This window comes from Mustela erminea, chromosome 13, assembly GCF_009829155.1.
Source record: "Mustela erminea isolate mMusErm1 chromosome 13, mMusErm1.Pri, whole genome shotgun sequence".
NCBI lineage: Eukaryota > Metazoa > Chordata > Mammalia > Carnivora > Mustelidae > Mustela > Mustela erminea.
This window is the reverse complement of record NC_045626.1, coordinates 82,968,153-82,995,966: the sequence shown is the minus strand read 5'-3', so window position 1 is coordinate 82,995,966 and position 27,814 is coordinate 82,968,153. Positions and strand designations below refer to the sequence as shown.

The following is a 27,814-nucleotide window of genomic DNA, read 5'->3' as shown; positions in this document are numbered from 1 at the left end:
TTAAAAAATAAGGGGCGCCTGTGTGGCTCAGTAGGTTAAGCTTCTGCCTTCAGCTCAGGTCATGATCCCAGGGTCCTGGGATCTAGCCCCACATCAGGCTCTCTGCTGAGCAGGAAGCCTACTTCCCCCTTTCCCCTCTGCCTGCTTCTCTGCCTATTTGTGATCTCTCTCTTTGTCAAATAAATAAATAAAATCTCAAAAAAAGTTAAAAAAATGAATAAAATATATTCCTGCTCTCAAAGAACACACATTCAAAGGAAAAATAAACAGAAAAAAATGAATATAAACGATTTCTTCTGGGAGATCTTGGAAGTTTTGCAAAAGAGTTGGGTTTTGTGTTGGATTTGGAAGAGTAAATACAAATTTGGCAGGTGAAAGTGGTAACTGGAAAAATTAATGCAAGAGGCATGGAAACATAAGAGCATGCTTGTTCATCCTTTCTACAGGCATTTCTGGTTACTTTCTACTTCATTTCTTTTCATCAAAGTATAGTTGACACACAATGTTACATTAGTTTCAGTTGTTGTACTGCTTTCTTCATTTCCTTTAAAAAAAAAGATTCAATTTAATTTATTTGAGAGACAGCAAGCATGAACAAGGGGTAGAAGCAGAGGGAGAGGGAGAAGTGGACTCCCCACTGAGCGGGAAGCCCCACATGGGGTCGATCTCAAGACCCTGAGATCATGACTTGAGCTGAAATCAAGAGTCAGATGCTTAACCAACTAAGGCGCCCAGGCACCCCCAGTTTCTTCATTTCTAAAATGAGGATAACAATATGACCTGCCAGTGTGCCTGGGTGGCTCATTCAGTTAAGCATCTTTCTTGGACTCGGGTCATGATCTCAGGGTCCTGAGATCAAGCCTCATGTGGGGCTCCCTGCTCAGTGGTGAGTCTGCTTCTCCCTCTGCTTCTGCACACACACACACACACACACACTCTCTCTCTCTCTCTCTCTCTCTCTTGCAAATAAATAAATAAAATCTTAGAAAAGAAAAAACAATATTACCTTCTCCACAGTGTTGTTGGGAAGATTAATGAATCACTATACACAAAATCACGAAGAACAGTATTTGATGCATGGTAAGTGCTAGATAAATGTTAGTTCTTGTTATCATGACCTGCCCCCCCACCCCCTGCACGACACCACTGTCATCAACATCAACATCATAGTTGTTATGAGATCCTAGTTGGTGAGATCCATAGTTGGTGAGATCCTACCAGGTGTCAAATATTCTGCTAATGTTTATGTAGCAGGGATAATAAAAACAGTACTGTATGCTATGTGGTTAGAACCCGTGTTATATGCCTTGCTTTATTTCATTCAATCCTCTCAACAACATACGAAGGATATTATTAAGAGGAATCTGCAGCTCAAAGAGGTCAAGTAACTTATTCATAACAGGGATCTGATTTCAGGGATTGCACTTTTAACCATTCTTATATAAAGATTAAAACGATGACTAATGAAGATGAAAAAGAGAGTTCTTTGCTCATATTAGAATTAAGAAGAAATATATTTATTACCTTTGCAAAATAAATAAAACACTATATCTTATCGTTTTCTACTGCATCCAAATCCTTAAGGCAACATGTCCACATATGTGACACTTTTTGGCCAGAATTTTCGATTCTTTCATTTGCTTGTTTTTAGTGGTGAGAGCTTTTCACTTTGATTTTCTTCAGATCCAAATCACCTGTTTTGCGGCTGTGTCCCCTGGGAATCATGTAGCCTTTTCCCATTCTGGATGACTAAAGATACAAATGTAGTCGGGACGCCTGGGTGGCTCAGTTGGTTAAGCAGCTGCCTTCGGCTCAGGTCATGATCCCAGGGTCCTGGGATCGAGTCCCACATCGGGCTCCTTGCTCGGCAGGGAGCCTGCTTCTCCCTCTGCCTCTGCCTGCCTCTCTGTCTGCCTGTGCTCGCTCGCGCTCTCTCCCTCTGTCTCTGAAAAATAAATTAAAAAATCTTTAAAAAAAAAAAAAAAAGATACAAATGTAGTGATCAAATCTCTCAGAAGGCCTCAGAGATTTCCGTGGAACCTTTCAGACTACAGTGAATGCAGACTCGCTCTGCCTGCTGAAACACGTGGCTTCTAAACAAGCCTGTCTTCCTTCCATGCAAATTAGGGAGGCTGCATTTGATGCCAGTGTAGGATTATTCACTGTCTGGGCCTGTAATAGTCTCAAGGAAAAGCTTGGGGACTTAAGAATGGGAAGTCAGGGTGCCTGGGTGGCTCAGTGGGTTAAAGCCTCTACCTTCAGCTCAGGTCATGATCCCAGGGTTCTGGGATCTCTGCTCAGTGGGGAACCTGCTTCCCTTCCTCTCTCTCTGCCTGCATACTTGTGATCTCTGTCTGTCAAATAAATAAATAAACATCTAAAAAGGAAAAAAAAAAAAAGAATGGGAATGTCAGCAGCTTTACTTGTTCAGTTTCCTGAGCAAAACACCTCCTAAAAATAGTCACTTCAGAAAATGTGTTGGATGCTGTGAAGTGTGTAAACCTGGCGATTCACAGACCTGTACCCCTGGGGATAAAAATATATTATATGTTTATGAAAAATAAAAAATTAAAAAATATATATATATAAAAAACAAAAAAAAGAAAATGTATTGAAAAAAAAAGGAAAGTGTATTGGAATGAATGAAGTCTCTAATTTTTTTAGAGACTTAAGTTGCTCACTTAAGTCTCTAAAAAAATTAAGAATTTCATAAGCTTTCACGTAGTAAATGCACCTGCCATTGAAATAAAAACACAAACGAACCCCCTCTTGTGTTTCGTTGTGGTACTGCAAAATTACTTGGACTAAATATGGTCAATGTATTAGCTACAAAGTAAACACTATTATCAAGCACGTAGTTTTGCCATATATAAAATGCTCTTAAATTTGCACAGTGCTTCATTAATTACAAAGGAGACATTTTTGCAGAGACTAAATCATTTTAGGCCTCAAGGCAACATTTTTGAAGATTTTATTTATTATTTTAGAGGACAGGAAGGGCAGAGAGGGAGGGAGAGGGAGCAGCAGCCTCCACTCTGAGCATGAAGTCCCATGTGGGACTCTAAGCAGGGCTCTATCCCATGATCCTGACATTATGATCTGAGCCAAAATCAGGAGTCAGACCCTCAACTGACTGAGCCACCCAGGTGCCCCTGAAGTAGGAATTTAAAATGAAAGAACTGAAACTCATTTATAACAAATGATTTGCCCAATGTCACACAGGTACATCGAATCCTACCTCTTGGTGCCACAGAAAGACAAAATCAGCAGGCAGTTATGCCACAGAGAGGGTACTGACCTTGTAACCTGGAGCTCACTTGATATATGATCTTATGATAAACTTCTGCACATAAGTCTTCTTGTTTTTAAATTGGGGATGGAGACTCCTGGGTGGCTCAGCCGGTTAAGCATCTGATTTTGGCTGTGGTCATGATCTCATTGTCCCCACATCAGGCTCCCTGCTCAGCATGGAGTCAGCCTCACTTTCTCCCTCTCCCCTTCCCATTGTGCTCTCTCTTGCTTACTCACAAATAAACAAATAAAATCTTTAAAATAATATATATACAGAACTGGAACAATATTGACAACATTGATAATACCTCCCTAAGTTAAGATCAATATAGTGATTCACTCATTCACTGAATTTTCTCATAAAAAAGTTCAGGGAAGGGTGCCTGGATGGCTCAGTTGGCTAAGCATTCAACTCTCAGTTTTGGCTCAGGTTATGATCTTCTGGGTCATGAAATTGAGCCCTGTGTCAGGCTCTGCACTCAGCAGGGAGTCTGCTTGAAGATTCTCTTCCTCTGCCCCACCTCTCCCCTAAAATGAATAAATCTTAGGAAAAAAAAAAAAAAGAGGGAAAGGCGCTTAGGAAAGCCTAAGCATCTGCCTTAGGCTCAGGTCATGATCCCAGGGTCCTGAGATTGAGCCCCATGTCTGTCTCCCTGCTCAGTAGGGAGTCTGCTTCTCCCTCTCCCTCTGCCCCACCCCCCTTTTGTTCGCTCTTTCTCTCTCCCTCTCAAATAAATAAATAAAATCTTTTAAAAAATAAAAAGAAAGTTGATGAAGGGGTGCCTGGTTGGCTCAGTCAGTAGAGCATGCAACTCTTGATGTTGGGGTTGTGAGGTGGAGCCCCACGTTGGGTGCAGAGATTACTTAAAAATAAAATCATTAAAAAATAAAAGAGAGTTAATGGAAACAGTATTTTCAGTGCAACCCCCCACCCCCAAACCCTAGAAATAATTCGAATGTCCATTAACAGAAGTGGACTAAAAATGTATATCCATTCTACAGAATATTATGCAGCAACGGGAGAGAATGACTTCCACATAAGTGTGTTGTCTCTACAGTAGCATTAGCCAAAGGTGGTTATGGAGCATTGGAAATGTAGCCTGTTCACACTGAGATGTGCTGTAAGGGCAAAATACACACTGGCCTTTGAAAGCTTAATAAGTAAAAAAGAATTTAAGATAGCTCACTCATTTTTATACTTATTGATTTGTGTTGAATAATATCTTGATATATTGGGGTAAACATATTTTCACTGATTATACCCCTTTTTACTTTTTAAAGTGTGAATACTGTAACATCTATTTATTGATAAATTAAATAAAATTATTATTTTATTTAAATTATTAAATTAAATTATTTATTTTATTAATAAAATAAAACTATTAAATAAAATTAATTAATTAATTAATTATTTTTAAAGGATTTTATTTGTTTATTTGACAGAAAGAGAGAGATCACAAGTAGGCAGGGAAGCAGGCAGAGAGAGAGGGGAAGCAGGCTCCCTGCTGACCAGAGAGCCTGATGCGGGGCTCGGTCCCAGGACCCTGAGATCATGACCTGAGCTGAAGGCAGAGGCTTAACCCACTGAGCCACCCAGGTGCCTCGAAATACTATAACATTTAATATTGCATATATGGCTCATATTATATTTACACTGGACAAAAATGCTGGTTTAGGGATATTTACTACATATTAAGAGAAAAAATTAAGTCACGAACATATACAGTCCTTGTGATTATATATGCATATAAATACACAATCTTCATATAATTATTTTATTATAATAATGGATTCATACATATTATGAATCCACAAATATAGACACATATTATGAGCTTGTTTAAAAAACAGAATAGAAAAATAAAATCCTGGCGGAGTCCAGGATGGTCAAGGACGAGGAGACCTTAATGTTGTTTGGTCCCAGGAATTCAGCTAGATAGCTATCACATCATTCTGACCACCTGTGAACTCAACCAGAGATCTAAGAAAAGAATTGTTGCAACTATATAAACAGAAGAGCGTACACTTTCTGCAAATATGACAAGATAGAAAAACTCACCACAAAAAAGAGAACAAGAGTTAGTACTGACTGCCAGGTCAGTATGGTCATAAGTAAGATGTTGGAACTAGAATTCAGAATAACGATTATAAATATATTAGCTGGGCTTGATAAAAGCAGAGAAGACACAAGAGAGTCCCTTTCTGGAGAAATAAAAGATTAAAATATCATTAAAGATTAAAATCTAATTAAAATTAAAATGAAATAAAATATTAAAATCTAATTATAATCTTATCAAGTAAAATTTAAAAGGCTATTATTGAGATGCAATAAAAAATGGAGCCCCTAACTGCTAGGATAAATGAGGCAGAAGAAAGAATTAATGATATAGAAAACCAAATGGCGGAGAATGAAGAAGCTGAGGAAAAGAGAAATAAACAACTAAGGGATCATGAGGAGAGAATTCGGGAGATAAGTGAAACCATAAAACAAAACAATTTTAGAATAACTGGGATCCCAGAAGAAGAGGAAAGAGAGCGGGGAGAGAGGGGTTAGAAGATAAATTGGAGCAAATTATAATGGAGAACTTCCCTAATCCAGGGAAGGAAACAGGCATTCAACTCCAGGAGGCACAGAGAAGCCCCCTCAAAATCAATAAAAATAGGTCAACACCCCAACATGTAATCCTGAAACTTGCAAATCTCAGCAATAAAGAGAAAATCCCGAAAGCAGCTTGGGACAAGAGGTCCATTAGCTACAAGGTTAGAAACATTAGACTGGCAGCAGACATATCCACAGAGACCTGATAGGCCAGAAAGGACTGGCATGATATATTCATGGTGCTAAATGAGAACAGTATGCAGCCAAGAATACTTTATCCAGCTAGGATGTCATTTAAAACAGAAGGAGAGAAAAAAAGCTTCCAAGACAAACAGAAACTAAAAGAATCTGTGATCACCAAACCAGTCCCACAAGAAATATTAAAAGGGATCCTTTAAGTGAAGAGAGAACCCAAAAGTAACACAGACCAGAAAGGAACAGAGACAATATACAGAAACAGGGACTTTACAGGTAATACAATGACACTAAATTCATAACTCTCAATAGTTATTCTGAATATAAATGGGCTAAATGTTCCAATCAAAAGACACAAGGTATCAGATTGGATAAAGAAGCAAGACCCATTGACATGCTATCTGCAAGAGATTCATTTTATACCCGAAGACATTGAAAGTGAGGGGGTGGAAAGCCATTCATCATGCTAATAGACATCAAAGGAAAGCTGGGGTGGCAATCTTTATATTAGACAAGTTAGATTTTAAACCAAATATTGTAATAAGAGATGAGGAAGGACACTATATCATAATTAAAGGGTCTATCCAACAAGAAGATCTAACAATTGTAAATATTTATGCCCCTAACATGGGAGCAGCCAATTTATAAGCCAATTAATAATAAAATTAAAGAAACACATGAATAATAATACAATTATAGTAGGGGGACTTTAACACCCTCCTCCCACTGCAATGGACAGATCATCTAAGCAGAAGATCAACAAAGAAACAAGGGCTTTGAATGACACACTGAGCTGGAAGGACTTCACAGATGTATTCAGAAAACTCCCATCTTAAAGCAACAGAATACACATTCTTCTTGAGTGTTCATGGAACATTCTCCAGAATAGATCACATACTAGGTCACAAATCAGGTCTCAACCAGTATGAAAAATTGGGAACATTCTCTTGCATATTTTCAGAGCACAATGCTTTGAAACTGGAACTCAATCACAAGAATAAATTTGGAAAGAACTCAAATACATGGAGGTTAAAGAGCATCCTGCTAAAGAATGAATGGGCCAACTGGGAATTAAAGAAGAATTGAAAAATTCATGGAAACAAATGAAAATGAAAACATAACTGTTCAAAACCTTTGGGGGTGTAGCAAAGGCGATCCTAAGAGGGTAGTATATAGCAATACAAGCCTTTCTCAAGAAGCAAGAAAGGTCTCAAATACACAACTTAAATTTATATGTAAAGGAGCTGGAGAAAAAAGAGCAAATAAAGCCTAAACCCAGCAGGAGAAGAGAATTAATAAAGATTAGAGCAGAAATCAATGAAATAGAAACCAAAAGAACAACAGAACAGATCAATGAAACTAGGAGCTGGTTCTTTGGATGATTAATAAGATCGATAAATGCCTGGCAGGACTTATCAAAAAGAAAAGAGAAAGGACCTGAACAAATAAAATCATAAGTGAAAGAGAAGAGATCAGAGCCAACACCAGAGAAATACAAACAATACAAGAACGTATTATGAGCAACTGTTTGCCAATAAATCAGGTGATCTGGCAGAAATGGATGCATTCCTAGAGACATATGAACTACCAAACCTGAAACAGGAAGAAAAAGAAAACCTGAACAGACTGATAGCCAGCAAGGAAATTGAAGCAGTCATCAAAAATCTCCCAACAAACAAGAGCCCAAGGCCAGATGGCTTCCCAGGGGAATTCTACCAAATATTTAAAGAACTAGTATCTATAGTTATGAAGCTGTTCCGAAAAATAGTAATGGAAAGAAAACTTTCAAACTCTCTCTACGAGGCCAGCATTACTTTGATCCCAAAACCAGACAAAGACCCCAGCAAAAAAGAGAATTACAGACAAAGATCCCTGATGAACATGGATATAAACATTCTCACCAAGAGAGAAGCCATTAGGATCCAATAGTTCATTAAAAGGATTATTCAGTAAATCCAGGGATTTACTCCTGGACTGCAAGGATGGTTCAACATTCACCAATCTACAACACATTAATAAAAGAAAGGACAAGGAGCACCTGGGTGGCTCAGTTGGTTAAGTGGGTGTTTTTGGTTCAGGTCATGACCCCAGGATCCTGGGATCGAGCCCTGTGTCGGGGTCTCTGTTTAGCAGAGAACCTGCTTCTCCCTCTCACTCTGACTGCCACTCTATCTACTTGTGCTCTCTATCTCTCTGCTAAATAAATAAATAAAATCTTTTTATTTATTTATTTGACAGAAAGAGAGACACAGTGAGAGAGAGTACACAAGTAGGAGGGGGTGGGAAAGGGAGAAACAGGCTCACTGCTGAGCAAGGAGCCTAATGTGAGGTTCAATCCCAGGACCCTGGGATCATGACCTGGGATCATAACTGACTAAGCCACCCAAGCAGCCCTAAATAAATAAAATCTTTAAGCAAAATAAAAGAAAGGACAAGAAATATAGGATCCTCTCAATAGATGCAGAAAAAGCACTTGACAAAGCATGTGACAGCATCTTTCCTTGGTTAAAACTCTTCACAGTGTAGGGATAGAGGACTCAATATCATAAAAGCCATATACAAAATGCCCACAGCCAGTATCATCCACAATAGGGAAAAACTGAGAGCTTTTCTCCTAAGGTCAGGAACACAGCAGTGATGTCCACTATCACTACTGCTGTTCAACATAGTACTAGAAGGCCTAGCCTCAGCAATCAGACAACAAAAAGAAATAAAAGGCACCTGAATCCATAAAGAAGAAGTCAAACTCTCACTCTCTGCAGATGACTCAATGCTCTATGTGAAAAACCCAAAAGACTCCACCCTAAAATTGATAAAACTCATACAGGAATTCAGCTAAGTGGCAGGATATAAAATCAATGCACAGAAATCAGTTTCATTTCTATAACCATGAGACAGAAGAAAGAGAAATTAAGAAGTTGATCCCATTTACAATGGCACCCAAAACCAGAAGAAACCTAGAAGTAAACCTAACCAAAGAAGCAAAAGATCTGTACTCAGATCTCTAACTATAGAATGGTCATGAAAGAAATTGAGAAGACACAAAGAAATGTAAAAACATTCCATGCTCATGGATTGGAAGAACAAATATTGTTAAAAATGTCTATGCTACCTCGAGCAATCACACGTTCAATGCAATCCCTATCAAAATACCAACAACTTTTTTCACAAAGGTGGGACAAATAATCCTGAAATTTGTATAGAACCAGAAAAGACCCCAAGTAGCCAAAGGAATGTTGAAAAAGAAAAGCAAAGCTGGTGGCATCACAATTCCAGACTTCAAGCTCTATTACAAAGCTGTCATCATCAAGCCAGTATAGTACTGGCACAAAAACAGACACACATATCAATGGAACAGAATAGAGAATCCAGAAATGGACCTTCAACTCTATGGTCAACTAATCTGCGACTAAGCAGGAGAAGAATGTCCAATGGAAAAAAGACAGTCTCTTCAACAAATGGTGTTGGGAAAATTGGACAACAACATGCAGAAGAAGGAAACTGGACCATTTTCTTACACCATACACAAAAACAGACTTAAAATGGATGAGAGACCTTAATGTGAGATGGGAATCCATCAAAATCCTAGGGGAGAATAGAGACAGCAACCTCTGTGACTTTGGCCACAGCAAATTCTTGCTAGACACATCTCCAAAGGCAAGGGAAACAAAGGCAAAAATGAAGTATTGGGACCTCATCAAGATAGAAAGCTTTGGCACAGCAAAGGAAACAGTTGACAAAACCAAAAGACAACCAACTAGATGGGAGAAGATATTTGCAAATAACATATCCAATAGAGGGCTAGGATCCAAAATCTATGAAGAACTTCTCCAACTCAACATCCAAAGAACAAATAATCCAATCAAGAAATGGGCAGAAGACAGAAACAGACATTTCTCCAAAGAAGACATCCAGATGGCCAACAGACCCATGAAAAAGTGCTCCACATCACTCAGCATCAGTGAAATACAAATCAAAGCCACAATGAGATACCACCTCACAGCAGTCGGAAAGGCTAAAATTAAGAAGTCAGGGAAGGACAGATGTTGGCATGTGGAGATGTGGAGATGTGGAGAAGGGGAACCTTCTTACACTCTTGGTGGAAATGTAAGCTGATATAGCCACTCTGGAAAACAGTATGGATGTTCCTCAAAAAGTCGAAAATAGAGCTACCCTATGACCTAGCAATTGCACTACTGGGTATTTACCCCAAGGATACAAATGTAGTGATCTGAAGTGGCACCTGCACCCCAAGGTTTATAGCAGTGATGTCCATAATAGTCAAACTATGGGAAGAGTCCAGATGTCCATTGACAGATGAGTGGATTAGTAAAATGTGAGATATATATATATATGAATACTACTCAGCCATAAAAAAAAAAAGAAATCTTGCTGTTTGTAAGTGTGTGTTTGGAACTAGAGGGTATTGTGCTAGTGAAATAAGTCAATCAGAGAAAGACAATTATCCTATGATCTCACTGATATGTGGAATTTAAGAAGCAAAACAGAAGATCATAGAGGAAGGGAGGGAAAAATAAAACATGATTAAATCAGAAAGGGAGAAAAACCATAAGAGACTCTGAATCATAGGAAACAAATTGAGGGTTGCTGGATGGGGTGGTGGTGGAGTGATAGGATAACTGGGTGATGGTCATTAAGGAGGGCAAGTGATATAATGAGCAATGAGTATTATAGAAGACTGATGAATAACTGACCTCCACCTCTGAAACCAATAATACATTATATTAATCAGTTGAATTTAAATTAAAAAAAAGGAAAAAAAGACAAAGTCTGTACATATGTTATTTATGTGAGTGTGTGTGAGGTATACGTGTGTGTATTTGTATAGGTATAGAGAAAAGTGAAAGAATACATATCAGACCATTAACACTGGTGGGGGTTTGAGTTGGCAATATGCATACATGAGAAGCAGGGAAAATTACTGTTTTTATAAAGTTTGTTGCAAGGAAGTTGTATTGCTTTTGTGATTGAGAAAGATATCAAAATAAAATATGTCTCAATGAATACCTCTTTTTTTTTTTTTTTTCCCCTAAATGAACATTTCGTAAGCCTGTTCTAAACCAGGCACTGTACTAGACTCTAGGCATGCAAAGATGAAGAAGGGGGTGCCTTGCTGGCTCAGTCAGTGGATCATGTGACTCTTGATCTCAGGGTCGTGAGTTCAAGCCACACATTGGGCATGGAGCCTGTTTAAAAAAAATAATATAAAATAAAGTAGAAGAAGACAATGACTTTGGGGCGCCTGGGTGGCTCGGTTGGTTAAGCGACTGCCTTTGGCTTAGGTTATGATCCCGGAGTGCCGGGATTGAGTCCCGCGTCCAGCTCCCAGCTCCGTGGGGAGTCTGCTTCTCCCTCTGACCTTCTTCCCTTTCATGCTCTCTCTCTCTCAAGTAAATAAATAAAATATTAAAAAAAAAAAAAGACAATGACTTTGTTCTAAAAGGAACCCATGATCTAGGGGAAGAGACGGAAGAATCAACCAACAGCGATGTTAAACTGTTAGGGGCTTTAGAGGGATGACTAGGCAGCCCCTAAAGCATAGGCAGGGTGCCTCTATTTTCTTCTCAGGAAGTGTTTGAGGGGTGTGTGCGGAGAATGTTTCCTGGAGGAGCTGATTGAGTTAGAGCTGAATCTTGCCTGCTGCTTAGTTTTCCAGTTGGAGATGGGTTTAAAGGGTGTTCCAGACAGAAAGAACTCAATTTAGGAAGACAGGGATGCAAGAAACAACAGGAGGGCTTTGGAAACTCTGAGATTATGTGAGGGAGAGGGAGAAAATGAAGCTGAACAGGTAGGCATTGTTCATATTTAGAAGGGCCTGATGTGCTAATGTAAACTTTTCATTTAATGCTACAGGTTTTGAACTCCCTCATAGAACATAGAACTGAGCCACCCAGGCATCCCCAGGGGAAATATTTCATGCTTCACCACCTACCTGTGGTAACATGTGGACCCCTCCATTTTTTCAAAAGAAGGAAACTGAGACACAGAGAAGTCAAGTGACTTGCCTCTGGATAGCCAAGTAGGCAGGCTGAGCTTTGGAGATCAAGAACTTAACCTCCACATAGTACTGTTTCTTAGATTTATAGTGAACTGTGTTCGGTTCTAAGCTAGGATAGGTGTCTCAGGGACCATCTAACCTGTTCTGGGAGAATCAGGTAAGTTTTCCTATCCCAGAGGAGATGACTTTTAGTCTGAGATCAGAGACATAGATTAGAGATCATGAGGAAGGAGGTGAGAAAGAAACCTCCAGGGAGAGGGAGTAGATTGTGTAAAGATAGAGCTGTAAGAGAGTTTCATATATTGAGGGGAACTGAAGGTCATTCAGCATGGCTGAGTCACAGAGTCCTGGGAAGAGGGGCTGGTGAGGTAAGTGAGGGACCAGACTGAGTTGTTAAATTTTTTTTTATGATTTCATCCTAAAAGCAATAAGTAGCCATTGAAGTATTCAATGCAGGGAGTGACTACTTTTGCATTTTAGATTATTCTTTTTATTTGGTGGAGAATGGGTTAGAAAGGGCAAGTCTGTGGGCTTAACATCAGTCAGTGTTATTTGAGTCATCTAGAGGGACAGGACTTTTAGGGGGTCTGGAAAGAAACAGGGTAGGCAACTGCTTGTTGAAGGTCTATTATCTAAATTAAACTGACATATATTAACAATAGGTTTTGTCAGGTTTTTTTGTTTTTTTTTTTTTTGGTATCACCAAGGCTTAGGAAGTCAGCACCTTATATCAGAGTATTAGAGTTCTCTTTTTAAGAATGACGTGGGGAGCATTGGGAGGAAATAAAAATAAAGATTCTGGAGCTACATAGATGTGGGTTCGAATTCTGACTCTGCCACTTACTAAATCTGTGGCCTTTAATGAATCACAAGGACACTCATCAGGTAAAGGCTCTAGCTTCTCATTCTGGTCTGAGCCACCATTATCTCTAGTCTGGAATATTACAGTATTCTGAACTAGTCTGTTTTCAGACTTGCTCTCTTGATCTGATTCTCCCAGAGTACCCTTACTTTATTATGTTTAATTTTAAAACAGATTATATTCCTTTTTTGCTAAAAATCTTTCAATGGCCCTCCATTTTACCGTTCATTTAAATAGCCTATAGGACCCCAGATCATCTCTATTCTGTTCTCACCTCATCTCCTACTGGTCTCCCTTCACCCCTCCCACGGCCTTTTGTGCTCCAGTCAGAGAGCTTGTCATAGTTTCTGGAAAACAGGAGGCAGCCTCCTGCCTCAGGGGTTTTGCACTTGCCTCTCCCTATGCTTGAAATGCTATTTGCCAGAGTTATTCCCACTGACTACTCTAGGATCAGATTTGTACACAGATTGTGATTCTCAGTGAAGACTTACCTAACTACTCTACTGAAGATGAAACATAGGGGTGCCTGAAAGGTGCAGTGTTTTAAGCTCCAACTCTTGCCTTAGGATAGGGTTGGGAGACTTAATCTCCAGTGGAGCCCACCACTCAGCATGGAGTCAGCTTGAGATTCTCTCTCTCTCTCTTCTTCTGCCTCTTTCTCTCTCTCTTTCTCTCAAATAAATAAATAAATAAATAAATCTTAAATAAAAGATAAGGGATACCTGGTGGTAGGGCAGTCAGTAGAGCATCCACTCTTGGTGGAGTGCCCAACTCGTGGTTTCTGCTCAGGCCATGATCTCATGGTTCTAGGATCCAGCCCCTTGATGGGCTCAGCAAGGAGTCTACTTGGTATTCTCTCTCTCTAAAATAAATAAATAAAAATCTTTAAAAAGTGATAATATAAAGGGGGATGGGGAAAAGAAAGGAAGACGGAAATACAGTATTTTCTTGAGTTAAAACACTCAGGGTTTTTGTCTTCAGTTCACTACCGTATCCCCATTGTTTTTTTGTATCCCCGTAGTTTTAAACAGTGCCTACCAGAAAGAAAACATTCAACAGATGTTTAATTATCATGATAATCCAGATAACAATCACAAAGGACTTCTTAAATAGGTCAGGCCGGGAGTTCTAAGCATTTTGCATATTTAATCCCCATAATAATCTTATGAAAAGAATACAATTACCATGTTCACTTTACAGAAATGAAGAAATGGAGAACACTGAAGCTCAGAGACTCAACAGTTGACGCTCAGGAACTTTCCTAAGGTTACACAGCTGAAAAGTGGAGCGGAGATGGAATAAAATGAATGAAATTCGATTTGGCTCTCGGGACAGGGATGAAAATTGACACGGTGGGAGCGAATGCAATTGCTTCGTGGGAATGCGGTCAGTAGTGAGGGCGCCGCGCGCGCGCCTTGCAGCCCGGGTCTAAAGGAAGGTGCAAGTGCTTTGCTAACTGTGTTGCGACGGCTCCACGGAGACTATGAACTGCCATTACCAGCCGCCGCTCAGTCTCGGGCGGAGTGGGAGCAGGAAGTGGCGGCGGGCGTCGCGCGGGGTGACGTCACGGCAGCGCCGGTGGGGATAGGCGGGGGAGGAGGAGGAGCGAACCGGGCTTGGGGGGCGGCTGCACAGTCTCCGGGATCCCCAGGCCTGGAGGGGGGTCTGCGCGCGGCCGGCTGGCTTTGCCTCCCTGTCCGGTCCCGAGCGGGCCTCCCTCGGGCCAGCCCGATGTGACCGGGCCCAGCAGAGCCTGAGCAAGGAGCGGGTCCGTCGCGGAGCCGGAGGGCGGGAGGAACATGACATCGCGGAGGTGAGGAGTCCCGAGGGCCCGGCCCGGGCCTCAGCCCGGCCCCCGCCGCGTTCGATCAGCCCCGCCCGGGAGGGGGCGCCCCGGCCGGGCTTCGGACTCCCGCTCAGGGTCGCGGGGGGCAGTCTTCCTCCGAACTTCTCGTTCTCCCGGGGTCGGGGGCCCGGCGCCACCGCGCCCCCACCTCTCGGGTCCCCATTCATTTCCTGCCTCCCCGAGTTCCGGCTCCCGCAGCCCTGGGGATGCCCGTCAGGACGCGGGCAGGTAGAGCCGCCCAGGGAACCGCGGACGCCAGCGGCCCGGCTCGGCGCCGCATTCCTGACCCATTGCCTCATGAGAATTGCCTCATGGTGATTCCGAAATAACCCCGCTCACTTGGGGAGGCTCCTCGGCTCGGGACGCGGGAGGGGAGAGGAGGGAGTTGCGCGGGGCCGGGCCCCCGACAGTCGAGCGGCTCTGGGTCACTCTGCCTCTCGCGTGCGTTTGGGGGCTTCACTCGGGAACTTGACCCCTTTATGTGGCTCTTTGCACCTCCGTTCCCCCCCACCTCTCACGTGTCAGAAATGGAAAAACTGACTGTATCTGCTGCTATTAGAAGTATTTCCTTCCTCCGCGGTCTTCGCTTTGGGAGATGGGAGGGAAGGGAGCCCTATCTCTTGTTAGCTAATCCTCAACCACAGCCTCGAAAGTCAGGTAGCATTAATCGCCCCCGTTTTACGGATGTGGAAACTGAGGCTCAGAAGTTTCACGCTAATAAATGACAGGATTTTGCACCTAAGAGTCAAAGGAGGATTAGTGAATTAAGGAGATCCTTTGCAGGTTCAAGGTAATAATACTTCTAATAGCTAACGTTTATTTAGTTCTTACTGTAAGTCACACACATTTAATTCTCACTATAACCCTATGAGAAGAGGAATTCTTCTTCTTCTGTTATCCTGGTTCTAAAGATGAGTAAACTGATTTTCAGAAGTTAGGCAGCTTGCCTGAAGTCCCTGAACCAATAAGTGGTGGAGCCAGAATCCCCACTGTTTAATCACCATGTTGCTATTATTATTTTATAACTATTGTTAATCATTTGTAAGCCTTATTTTGTTGTTGAACTGCAGTGTGACCTATTGTTTTCAGAAAATGATCCTGTTATTTTGTATTGCCACTCTATATACGATTCACACATAAGACCCATTGTTTGGTCTTTTCCTTTATTGGCTTGCTATGGTCACTGTCTTAGACATTTAAAAAACTGTTTCAAGCTGTTGGGGTTATTTTCAAAATACTGGGAATGTCTTCTCAAAATACACCTGCAAATTATTTATTTGTGGAATGAAAAGAGGGAGAGAAAACAAAACCAAAACCTCTTAGGAAGTGAGTGATTTGGACAGGTCTCCTGGCCAAGTGCTTACAGATCTGGGTAATATAGAACTGCATTTCATCGGAACAGTGTATAGCCTCAAATGTTCTAATTCTTTAGGGAGCTTTTAAATAAAACAGTTGTCTATTCTTTAATCTGTCAAATAGTCATTGAACCTTTTGTTCCTTGTGTCAGCTCTTCCAGACAAGTAAGGATCTGCTTCTTTAGGAGACAAAAAGACTGGGGGTTGGGAGTGGGGAAGGGGCTGAGTAGTAATAGACCCTACATTGTCCGGCTTGTTAGTGTAGAATTGGAGAAGTTGGGGGTATGGCCAAAGCTGTAAGTGGCAAAGATCATTCCGTTTCTCTGGCCCTCTTATTTTATTGAAAAGAAATGCGTGCCACCTAAAAAATCAGCTTGTGAACATAACACATGTAATTGGAAATTATTTATTATATTTTCAGATTGCAGGTCTGTTTTATTATTTTTAACCAGCTTTTTTTTTTTTTTAAATATTTTATTTACTTATTTGACAGATCACAAGTAGGCAGCGAGGCAGGCAGAGAGAGAGGGGGAAGCAGGCTTCCTAGTAAGCAAAGAGCCCTATGTGGGCCTCAGTCCCAGGACCCTGAGATCATGACCTGAGCTGAAGGCAGAGGCTTAACCCACTGAGCCACCCAGGCACCCCTTTAACCAGCCTTATTGAGGTATAAATGGCACGCATTAGATTACATATATTTAAGCATACAATTTGCTGTTTGGATACATGCACATACTCATGAAACCATCATCATCGTGAAGATAATGAACATGTCCATCATCCCGTATGATGTTTCCTTGTGACTTTTTAAATCCCTTCCTTGCTTGTCAGGGGACCACTCTTCTGCTTTCTGTCACTACACCTTAGTTTACAAATCTTAGAATTTTATATAAATGGAATTTTATATCTGGTGTCTTTAAAGATTTTTTTTTAAGTTATTTATTTATTTATTTGATAGACAGAGAGAGATCACAAGTAGGCAGAGAGGCAGGCAGAGAGAGAGGGGGAAGCAGGCTCCCCGCTGAGCAGAGAGCCCGATGCGGGGCTTGATCCCAGGACCCTGAGATCATGACCTGAGCTGAAGGCAGAGGCTTAAACCACTGAGCCACCCAGGCGCCCCTATATCTGGTGTCTTATACTCAGCATAGTTGAGATTCATTATGTTGTAGTATGTATCAAAAAGTTCATTTCTTTTTATTGCTTGGTAGGATCCCATCGTATGGGTGTACTACCATTTGTTTATCCACCCACCTGTTGATGGAAACATTTGGAATGTTCTAGAGTTTGGCTATCACAAATAGAGCTGCTGTGAATGTTTGTGCACAAGAGGTATTTACCAAAATACCTCTCGAGGGAGTGACTGGCTCATCTAGTTAATGCATATTTAACTTCTTCAGAAATTGCAAAACTTTTCCAAAGTAGTATATTCCTACTAGTAGCATATAAGAGTTACAGTTATTCCACACCTTTAACAACACTTGGTATGGTCAATTTCTAAATTTTAGCCATTCTAGTGGATCTGTCATGGTATCTCATTGTAGTTTTCTTTTTTAAAGATTTTTAAAATTTATTTGAGAGAGAGAGAGCAAGTGTTCATGTGTATGAGCGATGGGGGCAGGGGCAAGGGCAAGGGCAAGGGAGAAGCAAACTCCCTGCTGAGCAGAGGGCAGATATAAAGACCCCGAGATCATGACCTGAACTGAAGACAGACACTTAACTGACTGAGCCACCCAGGCGCCCCTCATTGTCGTTTTCATTTTTTTTTTTTTTAAGATTTTACTTATTTATTTGACAAAAAGGGAGAGATGGCAACAGAGAGCACAAGTGGGGAGGAGAGGGAGAAGCAGACTCCCCTTGAGCAGGGAGCCTGATGTGGGGCTTGATCCCAGGACGCTGGGATCATGATCTGAGCCGAAGGCAGATGCTTAACTGACAGAGCCACCCAGGTACCCCCTCATTGTAGTTTTAATTCATATTTTCCTTGGTGACTAATGATGTTGATTATCTTTTTGTGTGCTTATTTGCCATCTGTATATTTTCTTTTGTGACATGTCTATTTGATCAAATCTTTTCCCCCATTTTTATTAAAAAATTTTTTTTAAGGGGCGCCTGGGTGGCTCAGTGGGTTAAGCCGCTGCCTTCGGCTCAGGTCATGATCTCAGGGTCCTGGGATTGAGTCCCGCATCGGGCTCTCTGCTCAGCAGGGAGCCTGCTTCCCTCTCTCTCTCTCTGCCTGCCTCTCCATCTACTTGTGATTTCTCTCTGTCAAATAAATAAATAAAATCTTTAAAAAAAAATTTTTTTTAAAAAAATTGAGATTCAAGAATTCTTTATTCCAGGGGCACCCGGGTGGCTCAGTCAGTTAAGGATCTGTCTTTGGCTCAGGTCATGATCTCAAGGTCCTGGGATCTGAACCCTTGTCAGACTCTGCCCAGCAGGGAGCCTGCTTCTCCCTCTCCCTCCATGCTTCTGCTCTCTCTTGCTCTCTCTGTGAAATAAATAAATAAAATCTTAAAAAAAAAAAAAAAAGAATTCTTTATTCTGGAAACAAGTCCTTTATCAGAATTGCAAATATTTTCTCTTAGTCTGTGGTTTGTCTTTCATCTTTTTTTTTTTTTTTTAAGGTTTTATTTATTTGAGAGAGAGAGAGTGCACAGGCATAGGTGGGGGTGGTGGGCAAGAGGGTGAGGGAGAAGCAGACTCTTTTCTAAGCAGGGAACAGGGCTCAGGACTCCATCCCAGGACCCTGAAGTTATGACCTGAGCCAAAGGCAGACAGATGCTTAACCAACTGAACCACCCAGGTGCCCCCCTTTTTAAAATATTTATTTATGTATTTCACACACACACACACACACACACACATACCCACCCATACACCCATGAGTGGGGAGAGGGGGAGTGGGAGAGGAAGAGAATCCTCAAGCAGATTCCTCAGACTCCCCTCTGAGTGCAGAGCCTGATGCAGGGCTGGATCCCAAAACCTTGAGATCATGACCTAAACCGAAACCAAGAGTAGGGTGCTTAACTGACTGAGCCCCATTGTCTTTTCATATATATTTTTTAACAGTCCCTTTAGAAAGAACAGAGGTTTTTAGTTTTGATGAAATCCAGTTTATCAATTTTTATTTTATTAAATTAATTGATTAATTAACTAATTAATTTTAAAAGATTTTATTTTAAAGTAATCTCTACACCCCACATGGGGCTTGAACTTACAACCCAGAGATTGAGAGTCACATGCTCTGTTGGCTGAGCCAGCCAGGTGCCCCTCAATTTTTTTTTAATGGATCGTGGTAAGGAATCTTTGCTTAATTAAACCAAGGTCCCAAATGTTTTCTAATAGGTTTCTAATAGGTTTATGATCCACTTTGAGTTAATTTTTGTATATGGTGAGGTGTGAAGATTTGTATGTCTGTGCACACATACATATATATATTTTGCATATAGATATCCAGTTTTAGCACTGTTTGTTGAAAAGACTCTTTCTTTTGAATTTGTATCTTTGTAGAAAGTTTGTTGTCCATTTATATGTGGGTCTGTTTCTGGAATCCATGCTGTTTCATTGACCCGTTTATCTGTCCATATGCCAATACACATGGTCTTGATTATTGTAGTTTTATTATAAGGCTTGAGATCAATGTTAGTCTTCCAGTCTTTTAAACAAAAGACTTTTTCAAATTATTTTGTCTTTTTCAAATTATTTTTAACCTTGGTATTAATTCAATCAAATAGTTATTGAGCCAGGCAGGATAAAGCAGTAAGATCGGCAAAGATGCTATTCATTTGGTTGAGAGAGGGAGAGAAAAGAAAAACCTGCAAATGAAGATTACAGTTTCAGGTAGTAGTAACTGCTGGGAGGGCCAAAAACAAAATAAGTGGGGATAACTTTAGTTTGATGAGTTTAGGAATGATCTCTCTGAGGAGATGACCATACGAGTTGACTCCTGAGTCACCAATATTAGTCTCAGTTTTGTTTCGCCTAATTATCAAAATAATTCTTTTTGGTGTGTTTAAGATTAGATTTTATATGCATTCAGTAATTAAAATGTCAGCATATTCAGTATACTGCTATTTCTCAACACCGTAAGTAGGGAAATGAAGGCAGTGAACAATGAAATGACTCCCCACCCACCCCCTACAGGTGATTTAGCGGTGGCAGTACCGAATTTAGATTTTCGAGGTTGCTGGTGTGCACCACTCTGCCTTGCTCAGCTGACAAAATTGCCTGCATTCTCCAAGCCCTCTTCCAGCGTATGGCAGGTCCTTTACTTTTCCTTTCCTTTTTTTTTTTTTATTTTTTTTTTTAGGATTGTTTATTTATTAGAGAGTATACACAGGGATAGCTGCAGAGGGAGAGAGAGGGAGAAGCAGGCTTCCTGCCGAGCAGGGAGCCCAACATGGGACTCCATCCCAGGACCTGGGGATCATGACCAGGGCCGAAGGCAGACGCTTAACTAACTGAGCCACCCAGGCGCCCCTACATTTGCTTTTGTTCTTCTCAAAGATGATGTACGGTGACTTGAGCCGAGAGGAGCGGAACGTTTAGCTTGTTCTCAGACTCCAGGCTTTTGGTTTATCTGTTGCTGGTCAAGTACGTTTTGTCCCAGGCTCTCCCTGGTGGCCATGTTGGTTTCTCTCCTGTGGGAGTAAGTAAACTTGCCTTGCTGAAAAATAACAGGCCTTGGCCTTCCCAGATGCGACTGGGATGACTTTATTAATGTTGTGTCCCGATGGCAGCTCTGGGTTTTGGCCAGAACTGCTCAAAGGCAGGGGCCACTGCTAAGATTACTTACCCTTCTTGCGCATGGGCAGTGCAGAGACTTAGAGAACACACAAGATCCTGAAAAAGCAGAGCCAGCTCAAGTTTGTGATTGTTACTAGTGGGCCTTAGTGTACTTTGTTAGGCAGCTGTAGAACAATAGGATACTGTCCTTATTCCTCCTTCCCTCTGGGAAACAGACAGCACTTGCCATCTGATGCTGACATTTCTAAGGTTAGGCAGATACTGCCTTACCTTTAAGACAAGGCAAATGCTCATTCTCTGTGGGAGTTGTGGACTGTGGCCAAGGCTTTAACACCCTGAACTGGATTCAAACTCCTTAAATGGGAGTTCAGTTCACTACTGCGATTCGGAGGGTTGTGTGCATTTTGCAAACTTACATGTGCCGTGGTCCTTGACAACGTTGAAATGTGGAAGATGTTATTCATGGTTGCAAGGAGCATTGAATTCGGAGAGGGAGACAGACTTGTGTGCCAGCATCAAATCAGTTTGGTAAAGCTAGTACCAAACGGAAATAGAAATTTATCAGGAGAGGATATTCTGTTTAGCCTGCTTCTCGCTCTCTCTCTCTCTGCCTGCCTTTCCGTCTACTTGTGATCTCTGTCTGTCAAATAAATAAAAAAAATCTTTAAAAAAAAAAGAATATATATATATATATATATACTGTATGTGTCTGTATATACACACATAAATATATACAGACATAGGATATGTTGCTTGGAAAGGTAGTGGATTCTAGATGCAAGTCTTTATCCTCCCATGGAACCATTCTTCTTCTTCTTCTTTTTTTTTTTTTTTTTAAGATTTTATTTATTCCTCTGAGAGAAAGATTGCAAGCAGGGAGAGAGGCAGAGGGAGAGATAGAAGCAGACTCCCTGCTGAGCTGGGAGCCCGACAAGGGGCTCGATCCCAGACACTGGAGATCATGACCTGAGCTGAAGGCAGATGCTTAACCCACTGAGCCACCCAGGCGCCCCCCATGGAACCATTCTAATGAAACATTGATCCACTCACTCAAGAACTATTATTGGGAGATTACCGTGTGCCAGGTGCTGTGCTAGGCCCTCGGTGTTCAGATGCTGGGAAACAGCGAGTGTGGAAGGGCTGAGGTGGGGAAGTTCTTGGAGCACTTCAAGAGCAGAAGGGAGCACACTGGGGACGCTAGGGAGGTAGGTGGGGACTGCACCACACAGGACCTTATGAGGTCTTCGAGGGTCATGTGGACCATGACGAGGAGCTTGGATTGTATTTTAAGAGCAGCGTAAAGACACAGAAGGATGTGATCAGGGGAGTGGCATGAGCTGGTCTGTTTAAAAATATCCCTCGGGCGGGCGCCTGGGTGGCTCAGTTGGTTAGGCAACTGCCTACAGCTCAGGTCACAATCCTGGAGTCCCAGGATCGAGTCCTGCACCCGGCTCCTAGCTCTGCTTCTCTCTCTGACCTTCTCACCTCTCATGCTCTCTCTCAAATAAATTAAAAAATCTTAAAAAAAAAAAAATCCCTCTGGCCACTGTGAAGGAAGGATTGTAGGAGACACGAGTGGACTCGGGGAGAGCAGACAAGTGAGAGAGAGGCTTTGAACTGAGGTAGAAGCCGTTTGTAGAAAGACTGTCAGAGGCAGTTTGCTTTTGTCTCCTTGTCGTCAGCGCTGTGGTGCTGAGCACTGAAGCCCCATGAGAAGATATCATAAAGACAGGGCTGTCTGCTGCCATTAAAGAGCTGCCTCAACAACTTTTTTCTAGCTTCTGTTACTTAGACTGCTTGTCCCCACTGACTGCCCTTTCTTCATGACTTACCCTTTTCCTATAGGATATTAAAATTTAATTAGAAAAGAGGAATATTCTTATAATCTGCAGCAAGTACCAAACTATAAACTTTCTCCCCAAGGACAAAGATAATGATTTTTTCAGAGCAGCTGGTAAGAAAGATATACCCAGTGTCACTTTATATTTAGTCGAGAAACCGAAATTAGACTTTGGATCCCTAGTTTAAATTCTCTTCTTAGCATGGCAGCCTTGAATAAGAATAAGTTCCTGAAATTATTGGCCTGCTTGACTGTTTCCCCACACCACTGGGGGAAGAGGGTGCATAGATAAAACAAAATATTCAGCATCATTGTATTTTCTTTTTGGTTCATCAGCATTTTTTTTTTTTTTTAAAGACTCACTTGACATAAATAAGTTCCTATCCTTAGAGAGCTAAGGCTTTGCAGAATCTGCCTTCACGGACAGGGAGGGTTGGGGGTAGGGAGGTGGGTGGTTATCTAGATTCCTGGTGTGATTTCCTAGCAAATTGCTTGGGTTTGTAAACTTCCCTGCAGGCAGAGATTCTGTCTTTTGTTTCTTCAAGCTCGCTCAGGCTCCTGTGTTTTAGGCATTTCATTTTGGACATTGATTTGTGGCTCTTTCTCACAAGTGGTGGGCACACACGCTTTCAGCTCCTTGGAAGAGATGGGTGGTACCTGCCTAGGCCATGTGTGACCTGAAGGTGGCCAGTTAGAAGGGGTTGTCAGGGGTGGCAGGTTTGCAGATGTTAGAATGAGCAAAAGGGGGACACTTTTCCTTCCCTCTCCCTTCCCCATGTGACTTTTTCTCTACTTTCCTCCTCCTGATGTCTTACCCTACCTGTTTTTTTTTTTATCCAGCCCCCTGCCAATTTCATTCCGTCAACAGCCATTAATTAAATGCCTAGTATGTACATGGGAGGACTGGAAATGTATCTGTTTCTTCTCATCTGATACCCTTGGACCTGTGGTATTAATCACTTTTGTTGATAAACTCAAATGGAGTTCTGCTAATTTGCATTTCCCCATCTTTTCACGTAATGCAGATGCATTTATGCTACTTTTTTGTTTTTTGGTTAGACTAACCTCTACTGCTTATATTCACACCAGGTGGGAAATGGGGCCAATCTTCGAGATGTGTGGCCTCAGTACCTAATTTACAGTTGTTCATAATCCTTGAGGCCAGTCCCATGATATTAATTCTACTGTTTGTCTTTACCCTCCCTAATTCTAAGGGATGGAGTGAACTCCACCTTCTCCTTAGTAGTAATAAGCATGCTACACGTCACAGAATTGTCAGTGATTGGACACAAATATTAAATGTAAGTGGGAAAAAGTTTTGGGGGATTACCAGTGCTTTTTGAAAAAATTGCTAAGGAAGAAGAATTTAAAATAAATCAAAGCTCTCAAGTAGGTAGGTTATGGACTAGAACTTTTTAATTTCTAATTATATGCTATTTGAAATAATGTAGGGATAGCCCCTGAACCCTGAAGTTAAGTTTATTAAAAGGCAGTGTAACATAAATGATACATATGTCAGAGTGGCCTGTGTGATACTGACATAATTACGCCTGAGAAGAATCTTTCCTGCTGTCTTCCACCAGTAATAATAATGCTAACAAAGGTGATAGCCAGTGTTTATTAAGCCCTTGCTCTGTCTGGTCTTTGTGTTAAATGCTGGTTACAGTTTCCCATGTAAACATCACCCTCCTCTGTTCATTCTTAATAACATGATCGGTATAATTGTAAGTTGTAAAGGAGATAATAGAGTTTATTTAATAAAGGGGTAAAGAGACAACCGTTGGCCTTATCTCCTCTTGTCAGTCTACGTGATGGGTAGAGTGGTGTTTACATACACCTTCCGCAGTGGAAGTCAATTTATAATATCTTTTGCACCCTCAGCACCAGCAGGATACTCTATGTAAGTGTTATTTCTGTGAAACATGCCAAGGTGAGAACATGTGGTTACAATAAGACAAGCTGTGGGTTTAGATCCTGCTTTAGAAACTTTTAGAAGTAAATAGGAGAATATAATGGTTACATTGGCACATGGCATTCAATAAATGTTAACGTAATTTTAGCCTAATTTTAGCCAGCCGTAAAGTTTGATAGCCAGTACAACATTATTTTGTTCTTGCTGTCAGAACTGGTTCACAATTGCTGAAAAAAAGCCTTTGTAATAAGCGTGGAGAGATCTTCCTGATTTCATAATTTGTAAGTTCTTACTTAAATATATAATATTATTGGTAGTAAAACTATAAATCTGTCTCCTTTCTGTCCCCATGCTCTCTTCTCCGTGTAAGTCCTCATCTTTGTCTTCTCCCTGTCATCCCTTTTTGGTACCTAGTATAGCCAGCCTCAGGGATAAGGATGGATAACTCACTGATGATGGGAACCATGCTGGTGTCTTGAGCAAATGGATTTTTCAGAAAATTTTAAAATAATTTTAACTTTACTTGGAATTTGTTTCAAACTTTGAGAAAAATTATAAGAATAAGAATAATGCAAAGAACATGCATACGGATGGAATACCATTTACCCAGATTCACAACTGCTAACTTCCCATCCTATTTTCTTCATGTTGTGTGTGTGTGTGTGTGTGTGTGTGTAAATACACATATATAATATTGTATAATTTTTTCTTCAAAATTTGAAGATAAATTACATAGATCATAGCCCTTTGCTCCTAAATACTTCAGTGTTTATTTTCTAAGAATAAAGTTATCTTTTTTAAAAAAGATTTTTATTTATTTATTTAACAGAGGGAGAGAGAGAGAGAGAGAGAGAGAGAGAGAGAGAGAATGAACAAGTAGGCAGAGGGAGAGGGAGAAATAGGCTCCCCACTGAGCAGGGAACCTGACATGGGGCTTGATCCCTGTGGGATCATGACCTGAGCTGATGGCAGAAACTTACCTGCTTGAGCCATCCAGGCACCCCATCTTTTAAAATTTTTAACTAGTAATTTTACCATCGGTAATCCTTTTTTTTTTTTTTTTTTTAAAGATTTTATTTATTTATTTGACAGGCAGATATCACAAGTAGGCAGACAGGCAGGCAGAGAAAGAGAAGGAAGCAGGCTCCCTGCTGAGCGGAGAGCCCAGTGTGGGGCTTGATCCCAGGACCCTGGGATCATGACCCGCGCCGAAGGCAGAGGCTTTAACCCACTGAGCCACTCAGGCGCCCCGATAATAATCTTTTTATCTGACCTGTTGTATTCCAGCTGTGCCAGTTGACCCAATCATGTGCTTCATAGCATTTTTTTTCCTCTTCTAGTATGGGATTCAGTTGTATTTAGTTGTTAGATCTCTTTAATCCAGAATACTTCTACAACCTTTTGTCTTTTATGCTAGTGATCTCTCCCCCTTCCCCTTTTAAAATAAAATATTTCTCATTTTGAATTTGTCTGTTTCATCATTACTAGATTTCAGTCAGAGTACTATGTAGGCGATATTGTATCCTTCTTGGAGTATTGTATCTCGAGATGCATGCATGATGTCCCGCTGGTGATGTTAACTATCAGTGACTACCTGGTTAAGGGTTTGTCCACTTTCTCCTTTGTATAATATTTTCTCTCTTTTTTTCTTTCTTGGTAAAAATTTTATTTATTTATTTGTCAGAGGGAGAGAGAGAGAGAGAGAGAAAGAGAGTGCGCGCTCGAACACAAGCAGGGGGAACAGCTGGCAGAGGGAGAAACAGGCTCCCCACTGAGCTAGGAAATGGATGTGGAACTCGATCCCAGGACTCTGGGATCATGACCTAAGCCAAAGGCTGATGCTTAACCAACTGAGACATCCAGGCGCCCCATATTTTTTCCCTGTAACTGATCAGTGGTTGATGAAGACACAGTGTAAGACCATGAAGGTATCCAGCCTCCCTGCCCCCCAGTTTCTCCCTAGACTTAGCACCCATTGATGGATCTTGCCATATCCAGTCTTTACTGTGATGTTTGCTAATTGCATAACAGGGACATTTAAAGTTACACTTCAGGGGCACCCGGGTGGCTTAAGATGCTTAAGCATCTGCCTTTGGCTCAGGTCATGATCCGTGGGTCCTGGGATGGAGTCCCGCGTCGGGCTCCCTGCTCAGTGCAGAGCCCATTTTTCCCTCTTCCACGTCTCTTGCTCATGCTCGGGTTCCCGCTCTCACTGTGTCTTTCTCTGTCAAATAAATAAAATAAATAAAATCTTTTAAAAAATAAATACAGCTTTTTAAAAACAGATACAGAAATATATATATATTTTTACGTACTTTGGAATATTTCTTTCCGAATTAAATTGCAAGATGCAAAAACATAAACCTGTGCCTTATCCTGACCTTTTCCAATCCAAATAATTAGGAAGACGAAAAAAATTTAGTATGTTTAGAAAAATGCAACTCAACATTAGTAAATGAAAATACATATATTTCTTTCAAATATGTTTGCTTACTGGCTTTGTTGAAGGGAAAAACAAATCCAGAATATAGGTGTGATTTTTAAAAAATGCACTTAATAGAAAATTATATTTTCTTCTGACTCATAAATTAAAGCCTGAAACTAAACAGTTTATATTCTATCTACCAGAACCCTGGTAGAATGGTTGCCAAACTTTGTAGCGATGTTTATGCCTTTGGTTCTTTTCTTCCAATGTCCCGATTAAATATAAAATTTCATTGCTTTAAATGGAATTTGTTTATGGGGGTGCACAATGTGGTCTACTTTATTTAGCTTGTCCTATAGAAAGAACCCTGAGCCCCTGTTTTGTTTTAGAGATAGTGCAAGGTGGGGGAGGGGCAGAGCGAGGGAGAGAGAATCTTTTTCTTTTTCTTTTTTTTTTTTTTTTAAAGATTTTTTTTATTTATTTATCAGAGAGAGAGAGGGGGAGAGAGCGAGCACAGGCAGACAGAATGGCAGGCAGAGGCAGAGGGAGAAGCATGCTCCCCGCTGAGCAAGGAGCCCGATGTGAGACTCGATCCCAGGACGCTGGGATCATACCTGAGCCGAAGGCAGCTGCTTAACCAACTGAGCCACCCAGGCGTCCCTTTTTTTTTTTTTTTTAAAAAGATTTTATTTATTTATTTGACAGAAATAGAGCAAGAGAGGAAACA

The 27,814-nt window shown here is 41.1% G+C and overlaps 1 protein-coding gene and 1 long non-coding RNA gene across 3 annotated transcripts in view; one reads left to right on the top strand and one right to left on the bottom strand.

The window, feature by feature from the left end:
- Window positions 1-949: 949 nt before the first annotated feature.
- Window positions 950-14,499, bottom strand: LOC116571583. The gene is made up of 3 exons (XR_004277918.1): window positions 14,151-14,499; window positions 13,689-13,828; window positions 950-1,749 (listed from the first exon to the last, which is right to left on the bottom strand). It is a non-coding gene; the product is annotated as an uncharacterized LOC116571583 (long non-coding RNA).
- A 41-nt stretch (window positions 14,500-14,540) lies between these two features.
- The window catches only part of PTPN11 (protein tyrosine phosphatase non-receptor type 11), an 85,358-nt gene continuing 72,084 nt past the window's right edge, over window positions 14,541-27,814 (top strand). Inside the window, exon 1 of one of the 2 annotated variants that reach the window (XM_032309571.1) lies at window positions 14,541-14,779. In XM_032309571.1, the coding sequence (XP_032165462.1) occupies window positions 14,766-14,779 (14 nt within the window). In that variant the 5' untranslated portion in view covers window positions 14,541-14,765. The remainder of the gene's footprint in view (window positions 14,780-27,814) is intronic. The other variant, XM_032309572.1, reaches the window with a different exon arrangement.